At 46.9% G+C, this 26,279-nt stretch overlaps 1 protein-coding gene across 4 annotated transcripts in view; it reads left to right on the forward strand.

Moving 5' to 3' along the window:
• Positions 1-606: 606 nt before the first annotated feature.
• RALGAPA2 (Ral GTPase activating protein catalytic subunit alpha 2) overlaps positions 607-26,279 on the forward strand; it is a 115,494-nt gene continuing 89,821 nt past the window's right edge. For all 4 annotated transcript variants that reach the window (XM_061461767.1, XM_061461766.1, XM_061461765.1 and 1 more), the window contains exons 1-9: positions 607-727; positions 8,277-8,387; positions 9,023-9,072; positions 19,666-19,723; positions 23,053-23,096; positions 23,369-23,543; positions 24,103-24,218; positions 24,600-24,738; positions 26,018-26,217. In XM_061461767.1, the coding sequence (XP_061317751.1) occupies positions 622-727; positions 8,277-8,387; positions 9,023-9,072; positions 19,666-19,723; positions 23,053-23,096; positions 23,369-23,543; positions 24,103-24,218; positions 24,600-24,738; positions 26,018-26,217 (999 nt within the window). In that variant the 5' untranslated portion in view covers positions 607-621. The remainder of the gene's footprint in view (positions 728-8,276; positions 8,388-9,022; positions 9,073-19,665; positions 19,724-23,052; positions 23,097-23,368; positions 23,544-24,102; positions 24,219-24,599; positions 24,739-26,017; positions 26,218-26,279) is intronic.

Below are 26,279 nucleotides of genomic sequence, written 5' to 3' on the forward strand. Positions count from 1 at the left end.
CAGCACACCAGCACTGCCACCCGCCGTGGCGCTGCCTGGGGCCCTCTGAGTGCTGCCACTGGACAGCGCTGGCGCGGGGCCCTGGGGCCACCGCAGCACCGCCAACACCTGAGGCGTCAACCCCGACACCGCAAACTCTGACGTCATGGGCGCGTCATCTCCCTTCGGGGCACACGCAAGGGCACACATCAAGGGCGACAAACCGGGGCTGGAGCGGGACTGCGCTGAGTGCCCCCCAGCGCAGCAGCGCCGTTATCCAGCCCGGAGGGTGAATGAAGCCGCCATTAAACGTCAAACCCCGGCCGTGACGTCACCTGAAACGCCGCCGCCCGGGCCCGGCCGTGACGTCACGTTGAACGCCGGCGGCGCGGGCCCGGCCGTGACGTCACGCTGAACGCCGGCGCGCGGGCCGCCCGCCGCGGGGCACGCCGGGGGCTGTAGTCCTCCCGGCCGCGAGGGGGCGCGGCTGCGCAGTGCGACGGGCGGGCGGCGCGGCCACGGGCACGCCCACCGGTGCGGCGGGCAGCGGGCCGGTCACGGGCTGGGCCTGGGTCTCGGTCTGGGTCTGGGTGTGTGTGTGTGTGTGTCTGTGGCGGCGCTGCCCGCCCGCCCCGCGCAGGGATGTTCTCCAGGAAGGGCCACGCCGATGTCAGGAAATCCACGCAGAAGGCGCTGGACCCGAAGCGGGATGTACTCACCCGCCTCAAGCACCTCCGCGCGCTGCTGGGTGAGTGCGGCCGCCGCGGCGCTGAGGGGAGCGGGCGGGGCCGGGCCGGGCCCGGAGACCCCCGCCCCTACGCCCCACGGGCAGCGAAACCCAGGGGGGCCGGGCCGGGCGGGAGGAGCCTCACCTTAGCGAAAGCCTCACCTCGAGGCGAAGGTGCCGGCCGCGCCCGCCTCCCAGTCAGCCTCGGTGCCTCCGTCCGTTCACCGGCGCTGCTGTCCTCAGGCGGGAGAGCGCTGCGGAGTGAAGACTTGACAGGCAGCCCCCGCTGAAGGTGCCCGTGCCTGCCCCGAGTTACCGCAGCTTTCCCCAAGCTCCCTTGGCAGTGCTGGGGAGCTCCGGGCGCTTCCCGGCGCTGTGGGAAGGCAGCAGCCCGCCTCCTTCCCCAGTTCCCGGAGCCCATGCAGAAGGTTATTGCCGTGCTCTGCTGCTCCTGGCTTCGGAAACTTGGGTCGCTTGTGTCGAAATACTTGTGCTGCAGCATTGTTGTTTGGGGACAAAAGCCGTGCCTACATGGGTGATTTCCTGCGGGGCTCTTCGGAAGAGCAGTTCTAGGAGCTCTGCTCTTGTCAACAACACGTTGACAACTTGTCCTTCTTCCTTGCTCCCTCCCGGAGAGCTGCTTTTCTGGGGCCAGGCTGAGAGAGCTGGGCTGGGGCAGCCTGGAGAAGAGAAGGCTCCTGAAGGGGAGACCTGAGAGCAGCTCCAGTTCCTGAAGGGGCTGCAGGAAAGCTGGAGAGGGGCTTGGGACAAGGGATGGAGGGACAGGCCAAGGGGAATGGCTTGAACCTGCCCGAGGGGAGACTGAGCTGAGCTCTTAGGCAGAAGCTCTTCCCTGTGAGGGTGCTGAGGCGCTGGCACAGGGTGCCCAGAGAAGCTGTGGCTGCCCCATCCCTGGCAGTGTTCAAGGGCAGGTTGGACACAGGGGCTTGGAGCAAGCTGCTCCAGTGGAAGGGATCCCTGCCTGTGGCAGGGGTTGGAGCTTTCAGGTCCTTTCAACCCAAACCAATCTGGGATTCTGTGATTTCAGCTGTGAGAAACGAGTTGCTAAGATTTGGTTGGCCTCGTGTTCTCTGTTACTCAGCAAACTGCAGCAGGAGAATGCTTTTAAGAGGTTTTGTGCACTGTCTCTGTTCAGGAGCATCGGTGGCAGTGTGTGTTTATCTCAGTTTAGATTGTTCTCCTTGGTAAGAAGGAGGAGAAAATGATCTGGTCTGTGCCAGTGTACTGCAGCCCTTGGCTAGTTTGCCGTTTCAGTCAGGTTTGCAGGTGTGTTAAAGCCTCAAAGATGTTGTGTTGTGGGCTGTGAGAAGCAAGTAAGTGTCTGGAGGGGAGGGCCTGGTCAGGAGAGAGCAGGAGGCTGCAGGGCTGCACCAGTGAACCGCCCTGTGGGCAGCGTGGGCCCATTCACGGTGCTGGAGATGGAACTGCAGGTTAAAATGTCAGCTGTGAGGAGGGAACATACACAAACAGGTTTGAACGTTCTGTAGCAAATCAAGGAGCCTTTGTGGTGAGGACCCTGAGTGTGGTCCTGGGAAGAGCAGTGCTTCTCTCCCTTGGGATGGAGCCCTGGAGAAAGCTGTGCTCAGGGTGTGGAAATGAGTGAATGAAGTGAAAGCCAAGTCTGTATTGGTTTAGCTTGCTACGGGCATCTTGCTGATTTTTTTGGGACATGTTTCGTACGCATGAGTAACCATCCCCCTGGTTTGTGTTGCTCCCTTGTGATCTGCTGCACTGAAGTAGCTAATCTGAACCAGAGACTTCTGTGGGTAATCGATCAGTGGACAAGTGCTGGACAGATCTGTAACTGGTCTTGAGTCATGCTCTGGAAGTGGCCAGGTCTCACTCATCTTGTGACCAGCAATGCACGCAGGTTTGATGTGCCCAGACCATAGACAGTTAATATTCCCCGTGTGGACTCACAAGTGGAGCAGTTCTGACTGCTGTGGTGGTGGGACACAAGAGTCTCACGGGTTGGAGCCCCTCAGCACCTGCAGTCTGCACGTTGTTTGTGAACAGCATTGAAGCTTAGCTTTGGAATTAGTGCTGAGTGAAGGGTCTGTGGCTGCTCTGGGTATAAATTCCTCCTGTTCTGTATGTACAGAATCTCCATAGTTGTCAATCTGGTGTGAGTTTCGTGTTGATTTCCCTCTGAGGACCAAATGTGTGTATGAGAACTTCGTTTGCCTTTCTATGTATTTAATTCTTAATGGTACCACGTATTTAAGGGCAGGACATTGGAAGGGTGGGAGCACATTCCTTACCTGCATTATGATGTGCCTTTTAACTGTGTATGTCTCATTGCTCGTGTGCTGTGCAAGCAATAGGAAAAGAATGGCAAGTTTCAGTGTAAAAAAAAAAAAAAAAAATGTTGGGAAGCTTCTTGTTTCTGAGGTGAGGTTTAGAGCACTTTGTGAAAGCATCCTGGAGAGATGCTCTGAGAGGCTGGAATGCGAGCTCGCAGACCATGTGTGTCGTCGTGCTCCACCAGCCCCACGGGAGTAAAGGGACTTGAAGAAACAAGAAGTACAGCAGCTTGGGTTAATGTTCCCCTTTCGGCCTCTCGGAAGGACACCACTAGGTTAAGGTGAAACACTGGTGTGGCTGTGGCTCTGGCTCTTGGTGGTACCCATCCTAGGGAGTGTGATGGTTTGTGTGCAGGACAGAAGGTTGTCAGGCTCTGGTGACAGAGCTGACGGGTGGAACTAATGGAAATACACCCATGAGCGTGACGAAATTAACTGATGTCCTCAGGCAGATGGAACAGAAGGGGAGAGCCGTGCCTGGTGCTTTCTGTAAAAATACTGACAACCCAGCTGGTAATGGGGAAATATCCCTATCACTGCTCAGGAAGTAGCCACTGCCAGAGGTAGTGACCTGATGTTTTGATTAACCTTCCTGTTGAACACTGGTTTCGGGTGAAGCTGTCATCAGAACCAGAGGGCTGGGCAGTGAATGAGGGCCTTGCTGGCTGCAGTGCTGTGATGTGACAGCTCGCTGTCTCGTAGGGGATGTGGCTTGTTGCAAGGGCTGTGTCAAAGCAGGCTGTGGTCCTGTTCCTGATGTCTGCCTTTGAGAACATCAATGTAAACACTTCAGATAACATGGGAGTGGCTTTTTGAAGATAATATCTTCAGAGATGCTGTTGCAAGTGCATGTTTTATGGTATTGTTCAGCAGGGGGAATGAAGCAACTCATGGTAAGGATCTCTTCTGTATTTAAAGCAAACTGAGCTTTTGGTATAGAGTCTCAAAAAGAGTTGGATGTTTCTTTCTCTTTCTCTCCCCCTGCGGTGTGGCACTCCTTGTGCTGGCCAGGGCTAGGAATGTGTGTGTCTTCGTGTCCTCCCACCCCAGTCATTTCACTCCCTGTCCCCAACTGCTTGGCTCAGGCCACAGTGGCACATGTTCTCAAAATAACTGCCCTGTTCTTGTGTTTCCGTAGGAGGTGCCATCCTCTCCTCCTTTGTTAGCTTTAAATCACAGGAATTAATCTGTAAACAAAATGACAGTTACTCCTCTGAGATCCTGCTGACGCAGGAGGATAGGAATCAGAGGATGGTATAACAGGGGAGGGATGAGAAGGAGGAATATGTATTTCCATAAACAAGGGGTTGTGTGAGCACCAGCATCAGTAACACACAGTTTGATGGCTTCAGGTCCCTTAGCTACCATCTGTTTGTCCAGTACCCAAACGGAAAGAAAAGATTCCTGTACATTTGTGTTGCTGTAACATCCATCCCTCAAGTCTCTGATGCCCTTCAGGATCTGAGCTCCTACTTCCTGTGGGCAGTCTCTACCTGCATGGCCATGCAAAGCACTCACTGGTGTTAGGGAAATGACCAGAAAAGTTCCTTTAGTTTTGTTACTGTAAAGACAAACTGACTTTCAGAACTTGGGTAAAATCGGTAGGAATGTTTTTTTTCCCAAATACAGTGTCAACAGTGTGGTCTTTTTAGGATGGACTTGAGCCACGCTGGTGTTATAAGCAATGGTGGTGACAAGCTTGGCTCTTTCACAGTGATTTGGCCATAAACGAAGCCCTCTGCACTGTTTCCCAGGTTAGTGTCTGCGGGACATTGTTTAGCATAAAAATGTGTCTTTGCTCTTTAAAACTTTGTTTCTGTGACTGTTCATGGGCAAAAATATTCTTTCTTTTTTTAAGCATCTCAGTGTTTTCTCCTCCGACACAAGTGACAAGTTCACTCTAACATCTTTGCACGCCTTAGTGTATTCCCCATGAGTTTTTCTTCTGGTTCCAAGAATTGCTCTGTCGTGACGTATTTTTTATGAGTAATGGTGTAGCAGGAGCAACAGCTACCCTCTGCTGTAGTTCTCCAGTAATTTACATGAGGTCACTCTCCGCTCATGCAGAATATGGGTAAGTTTTTATTTCATGAGGGTGCTGAGCCTTTTCTGTGTGGTGTTATTGCTCCTTCCAATTTCAGAGTGATTTGCCAGAGAGCTTTAGGGCTGGAGATAATGTTGGTGTGGAGGTTGTGTCTGTGAACAGACCCTGGTGCTCTAAGTTGCCCACCACCATGCACATTAAACTGAGAAACAGCAAAGAGTGGGCCCTTCCCCAGAGCCACCGGTGAATCTCTGTGAGCTGCCTGGGATGGGGATGGTGCTGAAGCTGAATTATGGGGCTTGAATTTTCTTGAACTGAATATTGTTAAGGATGATAACATTGCTTTGAAAGTAGCAGCAGATTGGTGCCGTTGCCAAGCCCAAGAACAAGATACTGAAGGAGGGCAGTGGGGTTTTCCAGTTATGGCACAGGCGTAGGAGAGGTTTTCATTTAGAGACACTCAAAGGTGACCTCTTCCAGCCTTCCTGCTGAGTTTAGAACAGCCCTTACCCTGAGGTTTCACATGAAATTGGAGGTGTTCAGTTATTGTAGAGATTGCTCTAACTAGAGGGGGTTAGTAGAGGATGTTGCCATGCTGATGCACCTTTTTGAAGGTAAAACCTGTTTGTAATTTCTGGGGCAAGAGTAGTAATAAAAGTTTGCAATTAACCGGGGTACGAGTGTACCATTGTACCTTCATCTGCTTTAATTCTGAAGTATTTGAGCTAAAGAAAGCCCTTCAGGACTGAGAGAACTTTGTATGAATAACATGAAGCCAAGAGACTTTGGAAGTTCATGGAATGAAGGGAGGGTTTTGATTACTTAAGTGACTGCAGCAACACTTGGAGTTAACAGGAAAAGAAAGGTTCTGGCTTGCTAAGGACAGGATGATTGTCCCCGCAGATCTAGTCATATGAGAAGGGTAATGAGAGCTTGGCAGGAAACCCAGATTCTTATTCAGTGGTACCTGGATAGTTTGTTTCCCTAAACTTCCAGCTTCAGTAAGGCAAGTAATGGTGACTTGCAGTTACCTTATGAGCCAACTGCTCCATGCTTTATATGGAGGGAATATCATGTGCACCCTCCTGAACGTCTCGTTATCTCCTGTATGTTGCTGTAAAAGCTGTAAAGTGCCCATGGGCAGCATCAGCCAATGGATCACCTATCCGTGTTTGGGGAATGCCGTTAGCGTATATGTGGGTATGGGAAACCATTATGTATCTGATGGCTGACAGTGTTTGCTGGCTTGCTCAGAGCTCTGGCATCACTAGGTGGCTGGTTTCAGCAGGAGTAACCTGAGAGCTACTTATGAGTAAATATAAAAATATTACCTAATACCTGCAATTCAATCCCAGCCCTGCAGTTTAATTTCCTTGGATGCTTATAAATTCTTCAGTCACTGTGATTTCCCTAAAGTCAGTGGTTTATTTTCTTATTTTGTATGATAAGTAGTGCATGATACTTTCACTGATGTTTTCCATTTGGAAAGCAGAAGAATGAGCCTTACCCTGCCGCAAGCTGAACATACGTATAGTAGTGAGCCAAGTGAGTGTCTCAGGCCTCCTGCCAACTTTCCATGAGCCCTCCTGGGAAGCTCTGTCTTGTCCTGGTTTCTGTCGGTTTAGCTGGCAGAGCCATCGCCCACCTCTGCCCTCCTGTGCCCACCGGAGCAGGGAGAAGCGCTCGTGCTCACTGTGGCTTTCCACTGCTCCTCACCATGAGCATGTGTGGTGAAGGAGTAAAGAAACCGTGTTTTCTTAATGTGTGCAGCAAGTAAGGAATTTGGGAGTGAAATGCCCAAGAAAGCTCTGTCTTTGAACAATGGAATTATTGGGCCAGTGGCTTATTCCTTGTGTATTGGATATTATGTTTTAGGTGAAGTGCGCAGTGGTGTCAGGATGACAACTTGCATGCAGGATTCCAATAAAGTCTTACTTTCTGAGTGAATATTATCTCTTGGGGTAGTAAATGGGGGTGTTGTTGCTGGCTGCTTCTAAGGCAAGAGAAGGTTTTCCTGCACACCTTGCGAGGGAATGTGAGGAGCACCGTGGTTCGGCAGGAGAGGGCTGCAGTGCTCCAGTGCCTCCGGACAGCAGAGCAGCACATGAGTCACGCATAGAGAAAAGGAGAATTTGCTTTTTTTGATCAGGCAGTTCCTTTCTCCTTTCACAGCTCAAAGGCAAAGTTTCCTTTTTGTTCAGCTCTTAATGACCTCATCCCTTCATATGAAATCCTTGTAAATGGAAGCCTTGTTTTCTCCCAGAGTTGTATTTAACAGGACGCATTCAGAGAGGGGAATATTTGCACTTAGCTCACAAGTTCGAGACCAGTAGCTTGTAGGAAACAGATATCATGTAAAAGAGTTTCCATGCCTTGCTTGTTTCCGTAGCACAAGCAACCAGGCAATGCCCTACTACCAAACCGGTATTAATTAACCCTCCCTCCGCATTGTCCAAGACTAAAGTCATTCCCTCTTCTGCACTTGTGTGATGTTACTGGGTTGTGTTGCAATTGCTTTGTCTTGATTAATGAATGAGTTTCTTGAGAGGTGAAATTTCAGTGAGAGGCTGTGTTGTTAATAATTCCTGCCCTTTATCTTCTTACTTTGGGGTGGAATCATCTCACTCTTTGTGACCAAATCAGTTCAGTGAAGAGCAGGTGACGTTAAAGTGTGTTTTGCAAGTGGCAGGTTTAGAAAACATTAGGTTTTTTTTTCTTCTGAACAAATAAACTTATTTCAAATGCCAGCCCCAATCCAAGGCTCAGGGAAGGGAGCATGCCCGGCTTTCCATTGAAATGAATTGGGAATTTGCTGTTTTCTGAATTGATCTGCTTGTCAGATAGTCTGCAGCTTGCATACAGCAATCTCTCCTGGTGTTTGTCTTTTCCCACAGTACCTCCTTGTAATGACACAGAAGCCATTAGGTTGATAGCCAAGACACAGCCCATCTCCTTTCTGATTCTGTTGATGGAAACCCGGTGGACCTCAGCCACACGGCAACCTTTCATCAGTGAAGTGCAAATGGAAATGCCCCTGTTTTACTTTGCAAGGATGGAATCAGTTTGGTGTAGAATACCCAATGAACTCACTGAAATGGTTTTGTATTGTGTTTATTCCATTCTCTAACACTCAGTTTGCATGAACACAGTGCCTTCCAGCTTTGTGACGTTGTGCAGTGACTCCGTTTGTTCCTCTTTTCAGATATTGTGGATGGGAGTGACCTGAAGCAATTCTTTGAGAACAATTATTCTCAAATTTATTTTGTATTCTATGAAAACTTCGTAACACTGGAAAACAGCTTGAAACAAAAAGGTAAGTTTTAGAGGTTTGCCAGCAGTTGTTGAGTCAGTTTTCCCCAACTGTTCTCAACAGCATTCTGTTAGAGCTTATCTGGTGATTATCTAGTCCACAGTTACCTCTATTTGCATTAATGGTTCTGTGCAGTACAGTATTAGTATTAATCATGTTAATTTTACGGTGGCAGAGAGATGAGCACAGAAATTGCTCTGAAATGTCATAACTGAAAAGAATTCTAAATGCATTTTTATGGTGAAGTGTCACTTCAGCTCAAGAATCAGTTCTCGTGCATTTATATACGCATCCTCTTGCCTCGTTTTGAAGTGCTGAAGCCTTCAGCCTGCAGTTAAGCAGATGTCTGTTCAGCTCAAGCACTGTCAGAGACGCACAGACCAAGCGCAGTGTTGGAGCTCTGTCGGCAGGAATGGCTGTCTGCTTGGAGATGGGCACGGTGACCTGGACTCCAGCGGTCCCTCACTCGGATTCAGAGAGAGGGGCACTGAAGTCTGGAAGCATCTTGCTCTTTTGCTGTTAAAGATGAATAAAATAAGCAGAGTGCAACATCTTTGACTTCACATGAGTAACAGTGTGATTTTGCCATCTGTTTCATACTGTGTATTTATGGCAAACTGTTGCTTTCTGCCTTGCAGGGAATAAATCACAAAGGGAGGAGCTGGACTCCATTCTCTTTCTTTTTGAAGTAAGTTTTCCAACTACTTTTTATTTTAAGTCTCGCTGTGATTATATGCTTACTTAGGCCTTTACAATGCGGGGTGAAGCCAGATGTCAGTCAAACCGACAGTAGGTGTCCGTGACTATACAAAGTGGGAGGCAGAGGAGAACTGGGGGGGTTACGCTTGCAGATACGATGACAATAAACAGTTTATTATGCAATAGGAATGTTGGTTGGATGAATATCCAGAGTTAAGAGATTTCATCAAAATCTCTTGATAGTCATTTTGATAGACGACAGGTGTATTACTGTCATTTATCTGTAAATAATATATAATGAATACTGTGGTTATGAATTATACCTGTCCTGAGGATCAACTCTTTGGAAGTGTCCTGGGTCCTCTCAGTAGAATTTGGGAGCAGTTTTTTTGAATGAAGTTCTTGCTTCTGTGTCTCATGGAGGACTAGTTCGGAACAGCAGTTCTGCTCCACTGTGCTTTGTCAGCGTGAAGTTCAGTGTCACGTTTATGTTGAATGTCTCACAGCAGGAGTCTGGGCTCTGCTCCTTTCACAGGGAGGCATCTGTTACCACTGCAGTATTCAGTCTTGCAGCACAAGGAAACCAAAATGAGTAAGAGTTGTCAACTACCGCATAGCAGTTTGAGCTGAGTGTGAAATGTTAATGTAACTTTTTTAATGGCAATGTTTAAAATGGGATTTATTAAAGAGGAGCATCTTTTCCACCCAGAAGCGTGCCCTTTCCAGTGCCAGCGCTCACAGTGTCTGCAGTGTCTAGGGAGGAAATGTTGGCCAGTTAACTTTAGCAGAGTCAAAGCTGGGTGTCTTTGATTTAAAAAAGAGTAGCCTGTGATAAATCATTTTCTCAGGGATCTCTACAATCAGTTATTACCTAAATATATTTGGGTGAGAAAACATCACTGGACCAGATGAAAGCCTGACATATAAAGTGTCTTACAAACACACAGCAGAAGCTCTGTCTGTCTGAAGACAGGATCAGTGGTGCCTATAGGGGTTTTGGTTTGGGGTTTTTTTAACAATCCATTAGGTAAATAATTGGCCTGATTTCTTTCTCAAGGGTAAATACACACATCTCCTATTGATTTCTCTTTGTTAATCCATCTGCTAACTTTTTACTTGAGTCTTACATCACAAAAGTGTTAGTCTTTCTTTATAGTTTAGGCTTTTTTTTGGTAGGGGTGTTAGGAAAAAAAGCCTCAGACTTTCGATGGGACTCTAGAAATTAAAATGAAGGTTACGTGTTCTGAACTCTTTTCTCTCCCTCTAAAAATGGAAAAAAATCCATTGTATTAATGTATAGCTTGTAGTTACAATAATATTTATCCTGACAAGAAGAATGATGCTGTCTAGCTTAACACGCTGTGATATGAAACATGGCCATGAAAATGATGATATGAAGTGCTGGATTTTTGTGATCTCATCTTCCAATATTTATGAGGTAGCCAATTCATCTCTTGACTCGCTCCTCTGTCTGCCAGGCTGCATTTTCACACTGAAGTCTAAAAATCAAATCATGTTTTCTGCTACTTATTAATAAAAGAGCCTGCTTTAGGCTTTGCATGGGGCTCATACATCTGCTAGTGCCGTATTTGGGGCAGGAGATACTCTTCTTCCCTCTCCTCCCACGCCGGTGGTAAAGGTATGGCCACATCTCCTGAGCAGGGCTCTGCAGCTTAATGGGAGCTCATTAATGCCCTTGCGCTGTGTCTGGAATAAGTAATTTCAGTGGCTGTGTCATTAAATGGCAAATAGCTGATGGTTGCTCACCCTCTTGAAGTGAACACACGTTCACTCCTGGGTCCTGAAACCCAGGGTGCTGAGAACCGCGCATCTAACGCCGCTTAGAAACGTCAGGAAAACACTCTGTATGAGGAAGAGAAAAATCCATAGTTATATGGAACGCGGTGTTGCTTTGGGTCCTAGCTGAGGGGAATTACGTTACAGCCTGGTCACCGACAGCCCTGGGGAAGAAGAAGTCCTTTTGGATGCTTGTGTGGATTTTGGAGGGGTCCCTTCTTGGGCTTTATCTACTGAAGTAAATTTGCAGTCCATTTGTAACACGTGCTCACTTGTGGGAGAACAGTTCTTTCGAGGGCCCTTTAACATGCCCCCCTTAACAGAGGGTACGTCAGCCTGGGCACAGGACAGGAGAAGATGTAAATGCCACGAAATGAAACATTCATACTGCAATCCATAGGAAACCCAGCTAATGGGTTGTTAAGCTGCCCGGGTTTCATCTGGTGGCAGCTGAGCCAGAGGGTGCCTGGAGTTTCCTTCTAATTAGCTAAATAGGTAATTACTGAGGATTAACAACGCTGGAGTCCAGGAGCTGAGGGCTAACGCTTTGCGAATCAGCAGCAGTACTTATGGAAGGAATGGACCTCTGCCTGTCCGGTGGCTCAGTGGGGTCCTGCTGCTGTTCTAGTGACACCTACTGTGGGTAGGAGGTAAAAGTAACAAATGCCTTTTCCATAAATCCCCTGGAAACTGTGTTGATTCGGTTGTAGTTTATTGAAGGTTTAATTTTACATGTCAGCTACCCAGCCTGGCCACTCAACAGTAACATCACACAACATATTTAAGAAGAACTACTAATCAAAAGGGGGTAACATGAAAGGTTAACAGTTCATTTTGTAAAGTACTTTGTTACAATTAATGTAACAAAGTTCTTAGATCTAACTTCATGTTCCCTAAGGTGCGTTGGCCTCCTCTTTTGCCGAACAGATATTCATGAGATGATACATGATGTAGTTAGCTGTATTATTTTTCCGTGTATCATCTCAAAGGCCAAGTCATGTGAGAACTGACTTTGCCTGTTCTCTGGCGAGGCCCGGTTACCTCCCGACTGCAGTACGTGTTCAGAACGCATTGACAGCATTTCCCGTGTCACTGTTCTCCCTGACTTGAAGGCGCTGCGTGTTACGCCGAGCACTGTGGGTCACAGAAGGTGCACTGCAGTTCTGCAAAGTTGCTGGGTCCCATGGGAGTTCTGTGCCATCATCTGAGTGTGAAAGCTGTGGTTTATTTTAATTATAAAGGGTTTTGTCTTGCAACATCAAGTACCGATTCCTCTGAGGCTGCATTCTTTTTGCACTGGTAATGCAGTAAGAGCAGGCTGATAGGTTGATATAATGCACAGATCAATTTCTTCCCATTCTCTGTTTTATGCACAGCTGCATCTCTTGTGCTGATGCGGCATTCACTGCACTGATGTAACATGCTGGCTGTATGAAATAGTTTGTTCTTATAATTTCAGATACACTTTCTAGTGCAGGAAAGCTTTCCAAAGTCACTTACAATAGCTGCTGTTGTTGCTAGAACTTTCTCAGGTCCTGCCAGTGGCGCTCAGGTCTGTGCTGAGTGTAGGTAGCTGGGGTGGTGGGTTGGGTGCCCCCGCTGCCGCAGGGTATGTACACAGAAAGCCTCTCAGCACAGATTGCTTTGCTTGTTTATTTTGTAGCAGTGCATATTGCTGTAGCATTAAGTGCCCTTGTGTTTCACAGCTCCTAAATAACAAAAGCATACTGTGGTTTTCATATAGCTTGCACAATAAGCTTTGGTTTTGCTGGGTGCTCTTAATTGCTCCAAGTCCATCATTCTTGTGGAATTTGTGGTTCCTTGAACTTGGAGAAGATGAGAGTGAGGCCAGACACAGGGTAAGCATGACCTCGTGAAGGATCTGCAGAATTACAACCTGATGTAGCTCGTGCTGTGCTTCTAGACCCTTCTGTGTGCCAGGCCCAGCCTGCCCCCGCACGGCTCTCGCCCTGCTGAAGTGAGTTGAGGCTGGCAGGGGCGGTGAACAGGCACAGAGCTGTCTGTTCTGCCTCCCGTACAACCTCAGCAGCAGAATACTGATGCACCCGCCCCAGCTCTCCTCTGCAGTGTCCCCAGTATGTACCCAGCAGGTGATGTAAACTGGAATGTGAACGGGCTGGGAGCCTCTGCAGTGCTGGCATTGCACACGCTCAGGTTCATGTGAAGTGACTTCAACGAAGTGTCGTCCCAGAGCTGATCATCAATAAACTGCTGGAACTTGCCCAATACACTTTGAGCTCTGTGTTTTATAGCAGCGGGTACTGATCTCAATACAGTGGTGCTGTCCTCAGGAGCACATCTAAATATAAACTACAAATGGCCATGTACTCAGAGGATTAAGATGTGATATAAATCCACTGCGGCACGGGTTGCTCTGCTGTCAGAATGGGAATGTGATGACTACAGAAGGAACCTGAGTTTGTTACTGCAGGTGTGCACAAGTGACTTGTTCTGCAGATGGTGGTGCTAATTCTGTATAGGTTTGTAATTGGCTGCAGTCTGTTAGGAGCCCTTTGGAAAAGTAGATTCAGACCAGGCACAGTAAATACACCACATGTGTCGGAGGAACACCGGCTGTGGTGTGGGTGGCCAGGCAGGGCTCTGCACTGACAGAGCACGGGAGCAGGCAGTGCTGTATAGCACTGCCCACTAATGCACATAAACATCATTTAAAATGTACAGCTGTGGTTCATACTGCATCAAGGTTGCTGTGGGTGTTTTAAATGTTGGATTCTTCCAGCACATTGTAGGACTGCTTTATATAGACTCCTGTGTGAATTAGCAATAGTGGTTAGGCAGCTTAAAGCAAACCTCAAAGCCAGTGGTGATTTTTAGCAGGTCATTTTCAATGCCATAAACCCTGCATCAGTGACACCTTCACTGCTTTCACATTCATCACTCTTTACAAAGGACTTTAGTGCTATGATGCTATATTTTATGAATGTGCAAAAGGCTGTTCCATATCTGCAGTTTTCTTGGGCTGGTTTGCTTATCTGAGGCTGTTGCTCCTAATTACTTCCTTCATTTAGAATAAAACTGAGGAAAAATGAATTCTGTTGAAATAAATTGTGTATTGAAAGAGGCCAATGTGAAAAGTACTTGTAAAAATCTTTACAAAGAACAATCAAGTCAGGTTATTGTTGAGTTCTTATTGCCACAGGTCCTGGTTTCTCATTTCTTGGGGTTATCCTTTCTATTTAGCTTTTCCTCTTTATTTAACTTTCCTGTTACTATTTGCATTTTCCTCATGTCTGTGCAGCTCAGTGGCTTAATTTCCCCATCTGCAGGTTATCTTACACTTGAAATCAAATTACCATTAAGAGTCGCAGCTTTAAATTCCGGTTATAGGCTCTGGTACAGCTTTTCGGTTGATTCCCGGTGCCTCCTGTGATTACCAGTTCCACTGCTTAACCCCGAGTCTCTCACACACACTTGGCTGGCTAATTCTCAGGCTCAGTAGAGTACCAAGGGTTTATTTGTTTACAGGAATAAAATTACTTACAGCCCTTCTTCCTGCATGGAGAAAATTACTTTTTGAACCAGCCTCAGTTTCTTCTGCCATAATTCTGACGGTTCATCTATTGCTGCTCTTTAAATGACATTGATGTGACTTTTACAGCGTTCTCTTGTTCGTTCTAACTATATGTTTCATGTGTCTGACTTCAGAGACCCTGCTCTTTGATGCTGTGCCTAGGGCAAGAGTATCCTGTGTGCTTTGGGCAGATGTTTCCCCTCAACGAATAACTAAATAATTTAGTGGTGCAGTAAATGGAGTGTCCCTTCACGCAGACGGAAGCGCTGCAGGCACATGAACAGCAGGCTCTTGGCTTCACCCAAATCAGTGAATAGGGGCTGGAAAAACTCTGAATTACTGCAGGTTTTAGTAGTTGAACAGTGAAACTCTTATGGAGGTGCCACTGAGCAGCGCTTGACCTGAGGTGTAGGGGAGCTCGTCTGCATTTGACTTGGCTTAAAGCAGCTCCACCTGCCATTAACAGAAACTCCTTATGATGTCCGGGTTGTAGTAAATAAAGCTATTTTTTGTCTCAGAATCCTTTCTCCTGGAATGAACATTAGTGGGAACCTGTCACTGACATTGCCTCTGAGAGCATGTTCAATCAGCGAGAACATTTGTGTTGGTTGGTGTTTAATAAGAGGCTGCATAGCAAGTTACAGAGCTCTGGGACTCTATTGTCTACGTATTGTCTCGCCTCTGTGGAAATTCAAGGGGAAACATCCAGGCTATGGGGGTCTTCAGTGTGATTTGGTCCCAGCCTCAGCCTGCCCTGCCTCTGCAGCAGGGCAGCACAGCACACTGTGACAGGCACAAAGCCACCCGTGGGTTTGGTTCAGCAAAGCTGGCACAATAACAGACCTTTCCATAGGAGCTGCAGGATTGGTTAAGCCAGAGTGAATCTGTGGAAATAGAAATCCTGGTATCTTTTATTTTCCTTTGACAAAAGAGAGAGAGAGATCTTTCAAAAAGCAGCATCCTGTGTAAACTAAGGTTTAAACTGAACATTATTCCTAGTCATGCAGGAAGTCCGGAAGAAAAAGAACTATGGATAATCAGTTAAAAGAACTGACAGATACCCTGATGTGTTGATCAGTAGTAATACCTAATTTCTATTTCAAGTGTGCTATAATGGATTACCATATAGATGCAGCAAAGCACTAAGCATTAAATAGATCTATGTGTTTTGTGAAAAAGCAATATTATTTCGCACTGTGGGGTTTCTTAAACTATTTCCTATTAGTCTGCTGTGAAACCAGAACCAGGAGTCAATGGCCAGCGTGGATTCACAGCGGTGCTGCTCCAGCTCTAGGCTGGAGTGGAAGCAACTGTCATTTGTTTTGTAGGAAGAGCAGGATGTGTTTTTAGAACACCAGGGGTTGGGAGGGCATAGCAAATGCTGTTGGAAATGAGATGTTGGCAGGACAACAGCCGGAGCTTGCTCACGATGTCCATGCTCCCCTGTCACGCTGTGACACCGCCTGCGCCTGGGCCCTCCTGCACACATGGGGAATTCCTGCTTAAAAATTGCTCGAGCTGTAGCTTTGAAAGAACTTGGAACATGAACAAGTTCTATTTGATAGTGCAGACTTGGAGCCACGATAACTTGATTTGCATTGAGGAGCAAATGTGGGCTTTGAAGTCAGGCTCTTGATATGAGTGCTGATGTGCTGCAAAGCTTTGCTATCTTCATTAGGAAGCTGTGGTGCAGGCAATGCGACCTGGTCACTGTGGCAGTGCAGGCAGGTGATTAACCACATCTTTGCATTGCTTCAAAGTGTGTCATATATATATATATATATATATATATATATTTCCTGGTTTTTACATGCTGAAGCAGAGAATAGCAAGGGAAATGACTGAAGTGTCTCGATTTTTGCTGTATGAAACACATGTTGGGATATGGAAGCCTTCCTCAGATGGAAACCTCTGTCCCCTTGCTCGCTATGCCAACCTTTTGACTCAAGTCACCTGGGAAGGGTGTTTGTGTTTTATAAAGAAACCCCCCTCTAAGTGTGTTATTTCCTTCCCCAGCCCTGCCAGCTTCATGCAGTTCAGTTGAGCTTGTGTTCTGGTGGTGGTTGTACTCCACAACAGCATTTGCTTTCCTGGCACAGCCCGCAGTTCACTAGCACTTGGATGTACAAGTTCTCATGAGTTGTGTTTCAGAACGGGTCTTTATTCTGCAGCTTTGCCACCTTCCAGCTTGCACCTTGTCCTGGTTCACTGGACATGACCCTTGTGTTCAGGTGGAGGTGGCAGCATGTGACACACAGGATGTTCATGCTGTGCTGTTGGGGGGTGACACCCAGTTTCCCTCAGTGCGCTGTGTCTGAAACAACTGCTGGGTAGTGACTGAGCTGAGCCAGCTGGGATGTGTGGCTGCAGAACTGCCCCCAGACCACGGCACAAGCTCTTGGGAGCACGTATGGTTTCTTGTGGCAGCCAGGGAAAACCTGCTTGTCATCAGATCGCTCTCATAAGTGACGCAGGAGTGAGCCGTGCTGGTGTTCGCATCTGGTGAAGCAGACGTGTTCCAAGGACAGTTTTTGGTTTACAGTAAGGAATTTCACTGTGCCATCTGCGGTGCACTGGGACGTGATTTCACTGGTGGTAGTGCCAGATCTTGACAGCTTTCTGATTAAACATTCTGATACGGCAGTGGCAGTTGCTTTTTTGGAGGTTTAATACAGTTACTTCTCAGAAGTGAGGGGTTTGAAACAGGTGAGAGAGGATTTACATCCAAAGACAAGCTGAAGGTATCTCATTCCTGTGGTCTGTGAAGGGAAGCTGGTTTTGCTGTAACAATCCACTGTACTTCTCATAATGGCTCAAACAATGGGGACAAAATGTACGTGGTTTTGACCGGTTTGCCATGACAAATGTGAAGATATTGGAAGGTTTCTGCCTGCAGGGTGTTCTGATGCTTGAACCCAGACAGATTTTGCTGCCAGTTTGTCTTAGGGTTTTGTTTAACAGAGCTCTTCCTCTCGTGTTACGGGCTCTGATGTGTGCTGGGGTGCAGACTGAACCCTGCATGCAGAGAACCACCACTCTTGCAGCGACTTGAAGTATTTGGGATTCAGGCAGAAGCTCCTTTCTGCCCTGTGCTGGGTTCAGTAACGCTCAGCGTCAGAAATGGGCTGGAGAAGTGGTGGGCTGCGACTATTCCAGTATTCAGATGGATAACAACAATTCTCTGTCTGCGGATCCTGCAGTCTGCTTGGCAGAAGCGTGGCCCCTTCCTACCAGGTAAAGCCCCAGTGTGACTCATGGCCTCATTTTTAGCCTGTCAGAGCCTTCATCCCAAGCGCATTCCTGCTGCCCATGGATGGGGAGCCAGACCTCTGGCCACCCGCCCCACTCTTTGGTCCCTGCTCCACGGTGCCATGGGGGTGAAACAAAGCACACCACAGCATGGAAGGGATGGGCCCCATTTCTGCTCCAGGTAAACCTTTAGAAAGGCCAAATGCTATTGGGAGCATGTGCCTGGTGAAGGTGTGAAGAAGGCCAGGCTGTCAGTGGGACCTGAGGTCTAGTTCCCCAAGTCTATGGACGTGCCATCACTGCCATCTTCCGCCATGGAGAAAGGAATGCTCCATTTCCAGAAGGACTCTTGGGAGTGTTGCACATCATTTCTGAGGTGGTGGCAAAATAGACAAGTCTGTCCTGTCCCATCTCTGGAGCACGCTGTTTCCAGCAACAGTACTTTGGCTGTCTCGGAAGGGATGCCCACACTCGCTTTCTTGGCTGTGATGCTTTACTTCCTCCTGTGAGCTTTTATGTGCAAAAGACCCACAAACGTTGCTTAAATGACCTGGCATTCATTTGCATCCTGCATGGAGTATTTCTGGAAACTTAAAGGTGCTTTGTGTGCAGAACTTTGTTCCAGTGATTCTGTTTGGTAATTAAGAGGAGCTCTGTTAGTCATTTGTAACATCGTTTGATCTCATTTCCGGGAGTAGATGTTAAAAGCTGGTTTCCCATTTAAATGTATCTTAATTTCATATTTCAATGGCTGGAAAGGTGTGAGATCAGGCCTGTTTTTCTGTGGGATCCATGTGAAGCCATGTTTGCTCTCTCACTGTTTCTGGGAGCTGAGCAGCAGTGAGTTCCCTGCCCTGTGTCACTAATACACCTCCATGCTGAGCCCTAGTCTGTACTGCCAATAGTGTAAGAAAGAGGAAAAAGCTGCTTGGAGCCTGCTAACTGAAAGTCCTTTTAAAAGTCATATTTACCTAGGTAAGACCCTGGATAGTTTTGATTTGTCCAGATTATTTACTAGCATTGCCATCCACTAAACTGACAAAGAGCAACGTTTGCTGGCCCCAGCTGCTCTTTCCAACCAAGATGCTACGGCTCCGTTCAGGAAAGCCCTCAGGAGCGTGCTTAAACGCTTTGCTTCGTGGTGCCCTGTGGGTAACAGAAGTGAGGGGAGCGGGTTTGACCACAGCCTCTCCCCCTGTTTGAACTGCTGCTGGTGCCATCAGTCCGGACCTCCAGAGGCCCCTTGTGCTGTTCCACAGAGGAGCTTCCCTGAGTGCTGCGCTCTGAATTAACTGAGCCCAGCTTTGTGCAGCTCGGTTCCGCTCCCCAGCTGAAGGCACAGGGAAAGCACTCACTGCAGAGATCACCACAGCGCTCTTCAGCCCTGCCTTAGCCAGGGGTCAGAGCCCCTTAGATGGGGAGAGGCAGACTGGAGCCCCAGGAGCTCAGGACCTGGGCTGTATCGACCCAGTCGTTACCGATCACTGCAGGGGGAGTGTAACCCAAAGGGAGCTGCTTGGAAACCTGCAGCTTCTGCGTTGGAAAGCAGTTTATATTTGGGAATGCCAGGTGTTGGAAGGTGATGGTTTGGGAATGCCAGGCGTTGGAAGGTGATGGTTTGGGAATGCCACGTGTTGGAAGGTGATGGTTTGGGAATGCCAGGTGTTGGAAGGTGATGGTTTGGGAATGCCAGGTGTTGGAAGGTGATGGTTTGGGAATGCCAGGCGTTGGAAGGTGTTGAGAAAGGGAGAGCGGTTCATGACAGTGTCATGGTATTTATTCAGGACCATTCCAGGTATCTTTCTCTGCTATAAGGCAGGAAAGTAATGGGCGAGAGTTATGCTATGATACGTGTTTGCTAACTATTGTGTTCTCAATGTGTACATTGCCATTTCATTGATGTCTTGTGTATTAATTTCTCTGTATCCTCTGAATGAGCCTGTTTACTACAGAAAATGTGACTTTTAGTTTTGTTTCCTGCAGAAAATATTGCAGCTGCTACCTGAGAGGATTTTTTACCGATGGCATTTTCGCAGTATAGGTAAGAAGGAAGGGTTTAAAGCTTCCAGTCAAATAAAATCAGTGTTTTCTGTAGTCAATTCCAGTTCTGCAGGTCCTCTTAACCACCAACTCCCATAGTATTCCCATACAAATAGCACTTACATGAGGCTGGCAGCTGAAAAATCTTGAAGCATATGGAAAATGCTTTTACCTGCTCTAAGAGCTCTGTGTGTTCCTTGGTTTGTGTGTGTTTGGTTGCCTGCTTCACTTTGATTTTGCACAAATGCCTTTTAAATTTTATGTTCTCAGATTTATCTGTGTCCTGTTTCCTTCTCTTCCATGTGCTGGAAGCTATCGAGAGGATGGGGGTCATAAACCAACACATCTTTTTCTACTTAGGTCTCCCTTTGTGTTCACAGACTAACACCAAAGCTAGGATTGAGGAGGGTTGTGGAATCTGTATGTTGTGGTGGTCTTTTGCATGTGATCATAGCCGAGATGCCTGTACAGACCCATAGCACTGAGTGCGGCTCCTTGCCTCACGATGGATGCTGTGGAACTCAACCCTTGCCACCTCCTGAAGCTCATTCTGTAGAACCCAGGCTGTGACCAGGGGGCTGCTCAGCAGGTGAGCATAGGCTGTGCTAAACTGAGTGCAAGCCATGGGGCTGCTGCAGTGAAAGGAGCTTCATTTCAGCTCTGATACCCTGTATTCTCTGTGCAGCTTAGTCCCTTAATGTTTGTGAAACCCTCAGTTGTCTCACACTATTTGTGGGAATTAAATGAGGAATTTCTGGTTTAGGGCTGGGACAGTGAAGGAAAGAGATTCAGGACAAAAATGCAAGCTCTTTGATAGCTCTTTTTGGTCAGTTTTTCTTCTAATGATTGGCCCCTGATCTTTCTGTCCCGTGTAAGTGGCATCATGAACGCACAGTGTTTGTGCAAGCGTGGCCCCAGCTGTCTGCCACCGATTCCCATATAGTGGAGGATCTGCCAAGCCCTCCGTTAGGATGTGACACTGGCCACGACAGACAGGAGATACCGGTGGGGCTCACTGGGTCACACCAACAGCCTGTCTGCTCCTTCCCCAGATTCCCATGGGATTTACTGTGCATTGTGCCTCCTGGAACAAGGGAAGGAACAGGGGGAGTCCGGCAGGGAGTAGTGCTGGCATTAGTAAAGCTCTGCTTTATTGCCTAGCCTCCTGTCCGCTCTGCATGCCTTGGGGGGCAGGTGTGCTGCAGGAAGAGGTTTCACAGGCACGAACTGAAGATTGTATTGAAGCACGTGCATGGGAAAGGACAGGATAAAGTTGCCAGCTCAGTTGAGTGCTTGGCTCAAAGCACTATCTGCTTCTGCTATACTTGGCTTCTCCTAAAGGTAATAGAAATTGTGGCAGGCTTGGTTTAGTCACTCCCCAGCTTTGGAGATCTCAGTAAGAAAAGCAGGATTCATTTTTCTGCACACTGATCATGTTTAATAGAGGATTTCATACAGTTTGTATAGAGCTTTTAACTAGATTTAAATATTGGACTCAGACATTAATGCTATGGGAAAAGAAGTGTCATTGTCTTCAGTTAGATGAAAGTCAACTTTTTAATGGTTTCAATATTCCCTGCAGCCTCCAGTGCTGCTATAGGGAATGTTGAGACCTGTGATCATACGACAGGAGCCAGAAAGCACAATTTATTCCTCTCCTCATTTAACCACATAGCATGAAGCTGGAGTTAAATGGGCACAGCCCTACTGAAAGGTGCAGTGCATTCACTGTGATAGTCAGAGCACCTTTAATCCAGTGAAGTGCCTGAATGTGATTGTTTCCTCTGAATTCAACATCTTCGATCGGTCACTGGTTTGAAAGTTCTGGTCCCAAATGCTGCCAGGGCACTCACAGGGTTCGGGTTTGCTGTCTGTAAAAGCACATTTCAGCTGCTGAGGAAGGGGGTGTATTTCCTCCAAGCAGTAGGGTTTGGCTCCAGCACCATTCTGTCAGCTGCCATGTTACCATCAACACAGGGCGTTTGCTGGCACACAGCTACAGAGTGGAAGTTAAAGGTTAAGGAAGGAGTCTTGTCACATTCCCAGTTAGCACTGATGGGAACAAAAGGAGACATCTGCTTGAGCGCTTGACTGCCGTTGCACCTGAACTAGTGCAGAGCAGGCTGGGTTCAGTCAGTTGTTCTAGAGCTGGTACATTCTTTATATTTCTGCTTCTTTTGAATAGTCGTATCTGGATAATTTTTCGCCTGAGTGTGATAAATGAGCTACAGAATTTGGCAGGGCAGTTATTTACAGCTGTACCTTGTGAGTTGTGCTCGATGTTCCCATGCATTGAAGTGTATTTGCTGGGTATGTTAATAATTCCATTTAGTCTTGTGGAATGGTGGGATCCTGAGGGAAAGCTCCCATTCGGGGGTGTACAGAATTCACAGACACAGGGGGATGAGCAGCTGAGTGCTCTATCATAGAATCATAGAACCATAGAATAGTTAGGGTTGGAAAGGACCTTAAGATTGTCTGGCTCCAACCCCCCTGCCGTGGGCAGGGACACCTCACACTAAACCATGGCACCCAAGGCTCTGTCCAGCCTGGCCTTGAACATTGCCAGGGATGGAGCATTCACAACCTCCCTGGGCAACCCATTCCAGTGCCTCAGCACCCTTACAGGAAAGACTTTTTTCCTTATATCCAATCTAAACTTCCCCTGTTTCAGTTTTAACCCGTTACCCCTTGTCCTGTCACTACAGTCCCCAATGAAGAGTCCCTCTCCAGCATCCCTATAGCCCCCTATCATGTTACTTTTCTCAGAACTGGATTAAAGCCATGTTTTACCTGGAGCATTTGAGCTATAATCACTCTGATTTGAAGTGCAGGGTGGTTGGGTTGGGATCTCTAAAAGCAGAACTGAAACATTTTGCAGTTTCATAGCTGTGTGTATAGACACGAACGCAGTACGGGTTGCTAGCATCATTTTCTCACCATTGCTGTCAGTGTGAGTGTATTTGTATGCATTAATCCTACCAGTTAGGAGTAAGGAAGGTTTCTCCAAATGCAATAACCCAAAATTCCCCCTCCGTAGCTTATGTTTAATGAGAATAATTTGAGAAACTGTCAGCTGGCTGAACCCAAAGTACCCCACTGGAAAGAGAAGTCATGTTTAATCTTGTAGCACTGACAATGATGATTATGGTTGTAACTGGATTCACTTTGGGGTTTTCAACCCATAGTCTTCCTTTTCTAGGACCCTTCTCACTACCCACATGGCAAATGGCACTAAACTGGCCTTTCTCTGGTACTCTTTATATCCGGTAGTGGTGGCAGTGTCCATCTCAGCATCTGACATGTGCCTGTTTCCTTCTTCTCACCCAGGGTCGATTCTGAAGAAACTTTTGCACACTGGGAATTCTCTCAAGGTATTTCTCTGGGATGATGCATTCATAGTGCTTTCCCCTTGGATTCCTATGAGGTGTATTACTGTACGGTTTTCTATTATCGGTGGTTTTCAGCTTGTTGGGCTTCGTTAGTGTTACTTATTCACCTTTTAACCACAAATTTGATTGTTGTAATCCTAGTCTATTTAATATTTATCCTCAGTCACTTTGCTGTTTGTTTCTTCACGATGTCACTGTTACTGTACTTACAAATCTGTTTTAATATCTTCTGCTGCAACATCATTCCCTCGTAGATAAGATGTGAAGGAATCCGCCTGTTTCTTCTCTGGCTCCAAGCGCTTCAGACTAACTGTGGGGAAGAGCAGATATTAATATTTGCATGCCTCGTGCCTGGCTTTCCACCCCTTACCTCCTCCCGAGGTCCCTGTACACTGGATAACCTCATTAGCCCTCCGAATTCACCGGATGGTGAGTAAATGGACACCATTTCCATGAGGGGCACATTGCTTCTCCTGCCACTGGGGTTGTGGTGGAACTGCAGAGCTTCTCATGGGGAAGGTGTTACATGAATGATGTTTGTCTTTCTGGTTTAGAGATGGACCGAATTTGCCAAGCTGTTGTATTTAGTGCAGCTGTGCAGCCTTCTGGTCTTGTCATTCTCAGTTCAGAACGTTGGGTTTGTTGGTTCATGGTTGCCTTTTGTGGGGGTTTAGTTAGTTTGTGTTTCTGCTGGAGCTGCAGCTCTATGAACATGTTACTGCACAACCAGTAGGTGCAGAGATGTGCAGTTAACCTGCAGTGACTGCTTGTGTTAACCCCCAAACTGCTGTCAGGCAGAGGCTGGTGCCACGTTCGAGTGTATGTGGTAGGGCTTGGGAAACATGGGAAGCCCAAGTGGTTACTGACTTCATACAACGGTTTTGTTGTGCATTAACGGTTGTCTTCAGATTCATCTTTTTCTAGAAAATACCTTTTATTTAACTGTTTTGGGGGGTTCTCTGCGTAAAACAGTTTCGTTTTATTTTAGCCAAGATTTCTCCAGAAGAAATAACCCCACTTGTGCCAGCGGTCTCTGGAGAGAAAATTGCTGAAGACCAAACCTGCTATTTTCTTCAGCTGCTGTTAAAATACATGGTGATTCAGGTGGGGAGGATACATGATTTTAACTCTTCATATTCATACTTATAGTAGGAAGTTCAGCCTATGCTGTACCTGCACGGAGCTGGTTTTGCCCCTCCGCAGGAACAAGCTGTTTTCTGCACTTTCTTCCTCTTGTTTTTGAAAGGAAAATCATCCTAAAGCTATTTCCTGGGCTGTTTTGGTTAAAATAAGTTTTGCACACTTGTGATAAGAATTGCTGAATGTTATCCAAACTTGCAGGATAACTGACTGCTTTATGTGCTTGTGGCTGCATGTAGAAAATTGATCTGGGGTAAAGATGTGGTTTGTTCTCTTGGCCACATTGCAGAGCTGAGAAGACTATTTTATCTTGTTTGTTTGTTTCTCTCTAACTCCATGACAAAGGCTGCAAGCTTAGAGTGGAAGAATAAGGAGAACCAAGACACTGGGTTTAAGTTTCTCTTTACCTTGTTTAGAAAATACTACCTTCCTCACTTGTTTCCATCGTTCACAAAGCTGACCAACCTCTACAAGCCTGTCCTGGGTGAGTAGTGAATCCTGTCCTGTAAGTCGAAAAAGAAGTAACAGTGACTGTGCTCAGTAGCATCTCTGTTCCCTGCCTCATATCACCACAGTTCTGCTGAATGAGGAGTTTTCCTCCCTCATCTCATGATTTGATGTATTTGTAGTGTATTTTGATTGTATTTGATTGATATTTGTAGCAAACTTGTGCTTTTCTGAGGTAGTCCAGGAAGCTGCTGCTGCTCAGGCTGCATAAGGGCTGGCCTGGTTTTCCTTTCCTAAGGGCATCTCCACAGACATAGCATTTACATGGAGTGAGCGAGGACTCTGTAACTGTGATGTGTAATGACAGAACATGCTCTCTGATGGGTTTGTTAAAGAACCAGCAAGCTGCCCGAGGCTGAGGGAGCAGCTAACTTAGTTACTCTCATTTTACTTCTTGTTTCCTTGAAGAGAAGACAGGAAGAAGGGCCAGATGCAAGGAGGTAAGATGCACATCTGCAGCTGCAGGATTAAAAGCATGTTAATTCAGAAACTCTCACATTTTTCCTAATTTTTCTACTGAATTATGTATGGGAGTCAATAGGAGCAGTGGTGTTAATCCTCACTTGGTGTACTGCAGCCTCTTCATCATCCTTCCCCAGTCCTCTGACATCTAATTCCTGTCCTTTGCACTTCGATATTTAGTGTCTAAGCTCACCTCGGTGCCACTTCAGCTCTGTTCACAGCTCCAGCCCAGGCCTTCCATGTCTTTGAGCTGTGCACCAGTGACTTTTCCCTAACTCTAAGCATCTGAGTGAATTATGACCCAACCCTGTCTCCCTTCAGCGACCTTCCACTTCTTCCCATGTATTTTCCTTCTTTTATTTCAGTTTATGCAATGCTCTTTGCACCAAGTATCCTTTTTCTTCTCGGTCTTCGCACTGTGGAGTGTTCCAGAGCCTCTTCTCTTTCTCACTGTACTTCATTAATAAAACTCTGTGAAACCTACGGCATTAACCAACACTGTAATAGTAGTTCCTTGTTTCAGGTTTTGCCCTTCGTTTTGCAGCCCTTCTCCTTTGCTTTCCTTTGTTTTGCATGATACAAATTATAATCTGCAGGGAAAATCTCTGCTTTTATGTTCTTGCTTTTCTTTAGGGGTAGCAAAATTCTGACAATGTAAGCATTACTGTAATAAAAGCAGTCAGTTACTGCACCCGTTAGTTCATATGGAGAAGATGCTGGTGACACGTTCAGGACATTTAACCACACTCTGGAAGTTTTCTCAGATGAGTTTTTCTGTCTTTTTATCTCCCTAGATATTCCTGATGTAAGACCGAGGCCAGTGTACATCCCTGCAACACGGAACAATGAGAGTGTCTATAGCACCAAGATCCCCTACATGGCAGCTCGAGTTGTTTTCATTAAGTGGCTTGTTACCTTCTTCCTCGAGAAGAAATACTTACCTGCTGTTCAGAACGTGAAAAATGGGGGGGAAATGCTCCCTAAAATCATTCAGGTGCTTTGAAGTTCCTCTCTTTTTCCTTATGTTCGTACTGACCTGGTGCATGATCACCGTGC

Source organism: Pezoporus flaviventris, unplaced genomic scaffold, assembly GCF_033815535.1.
Source record: "Pezoporus flaviventris isolate CSIRO_AGI_PZ_B2104156 unplaced genomic scaffold, CSIRO_AGI_Pfla_v1 ptg000031l, whole genome shotgun sequence".
Classification (NCBI taxonomy): Eukaryota; Metazoa; Chordata; class Aves; order Psittaciformes; family Psittacidae; genus Pezoporus; species Pezoporus flaviventris.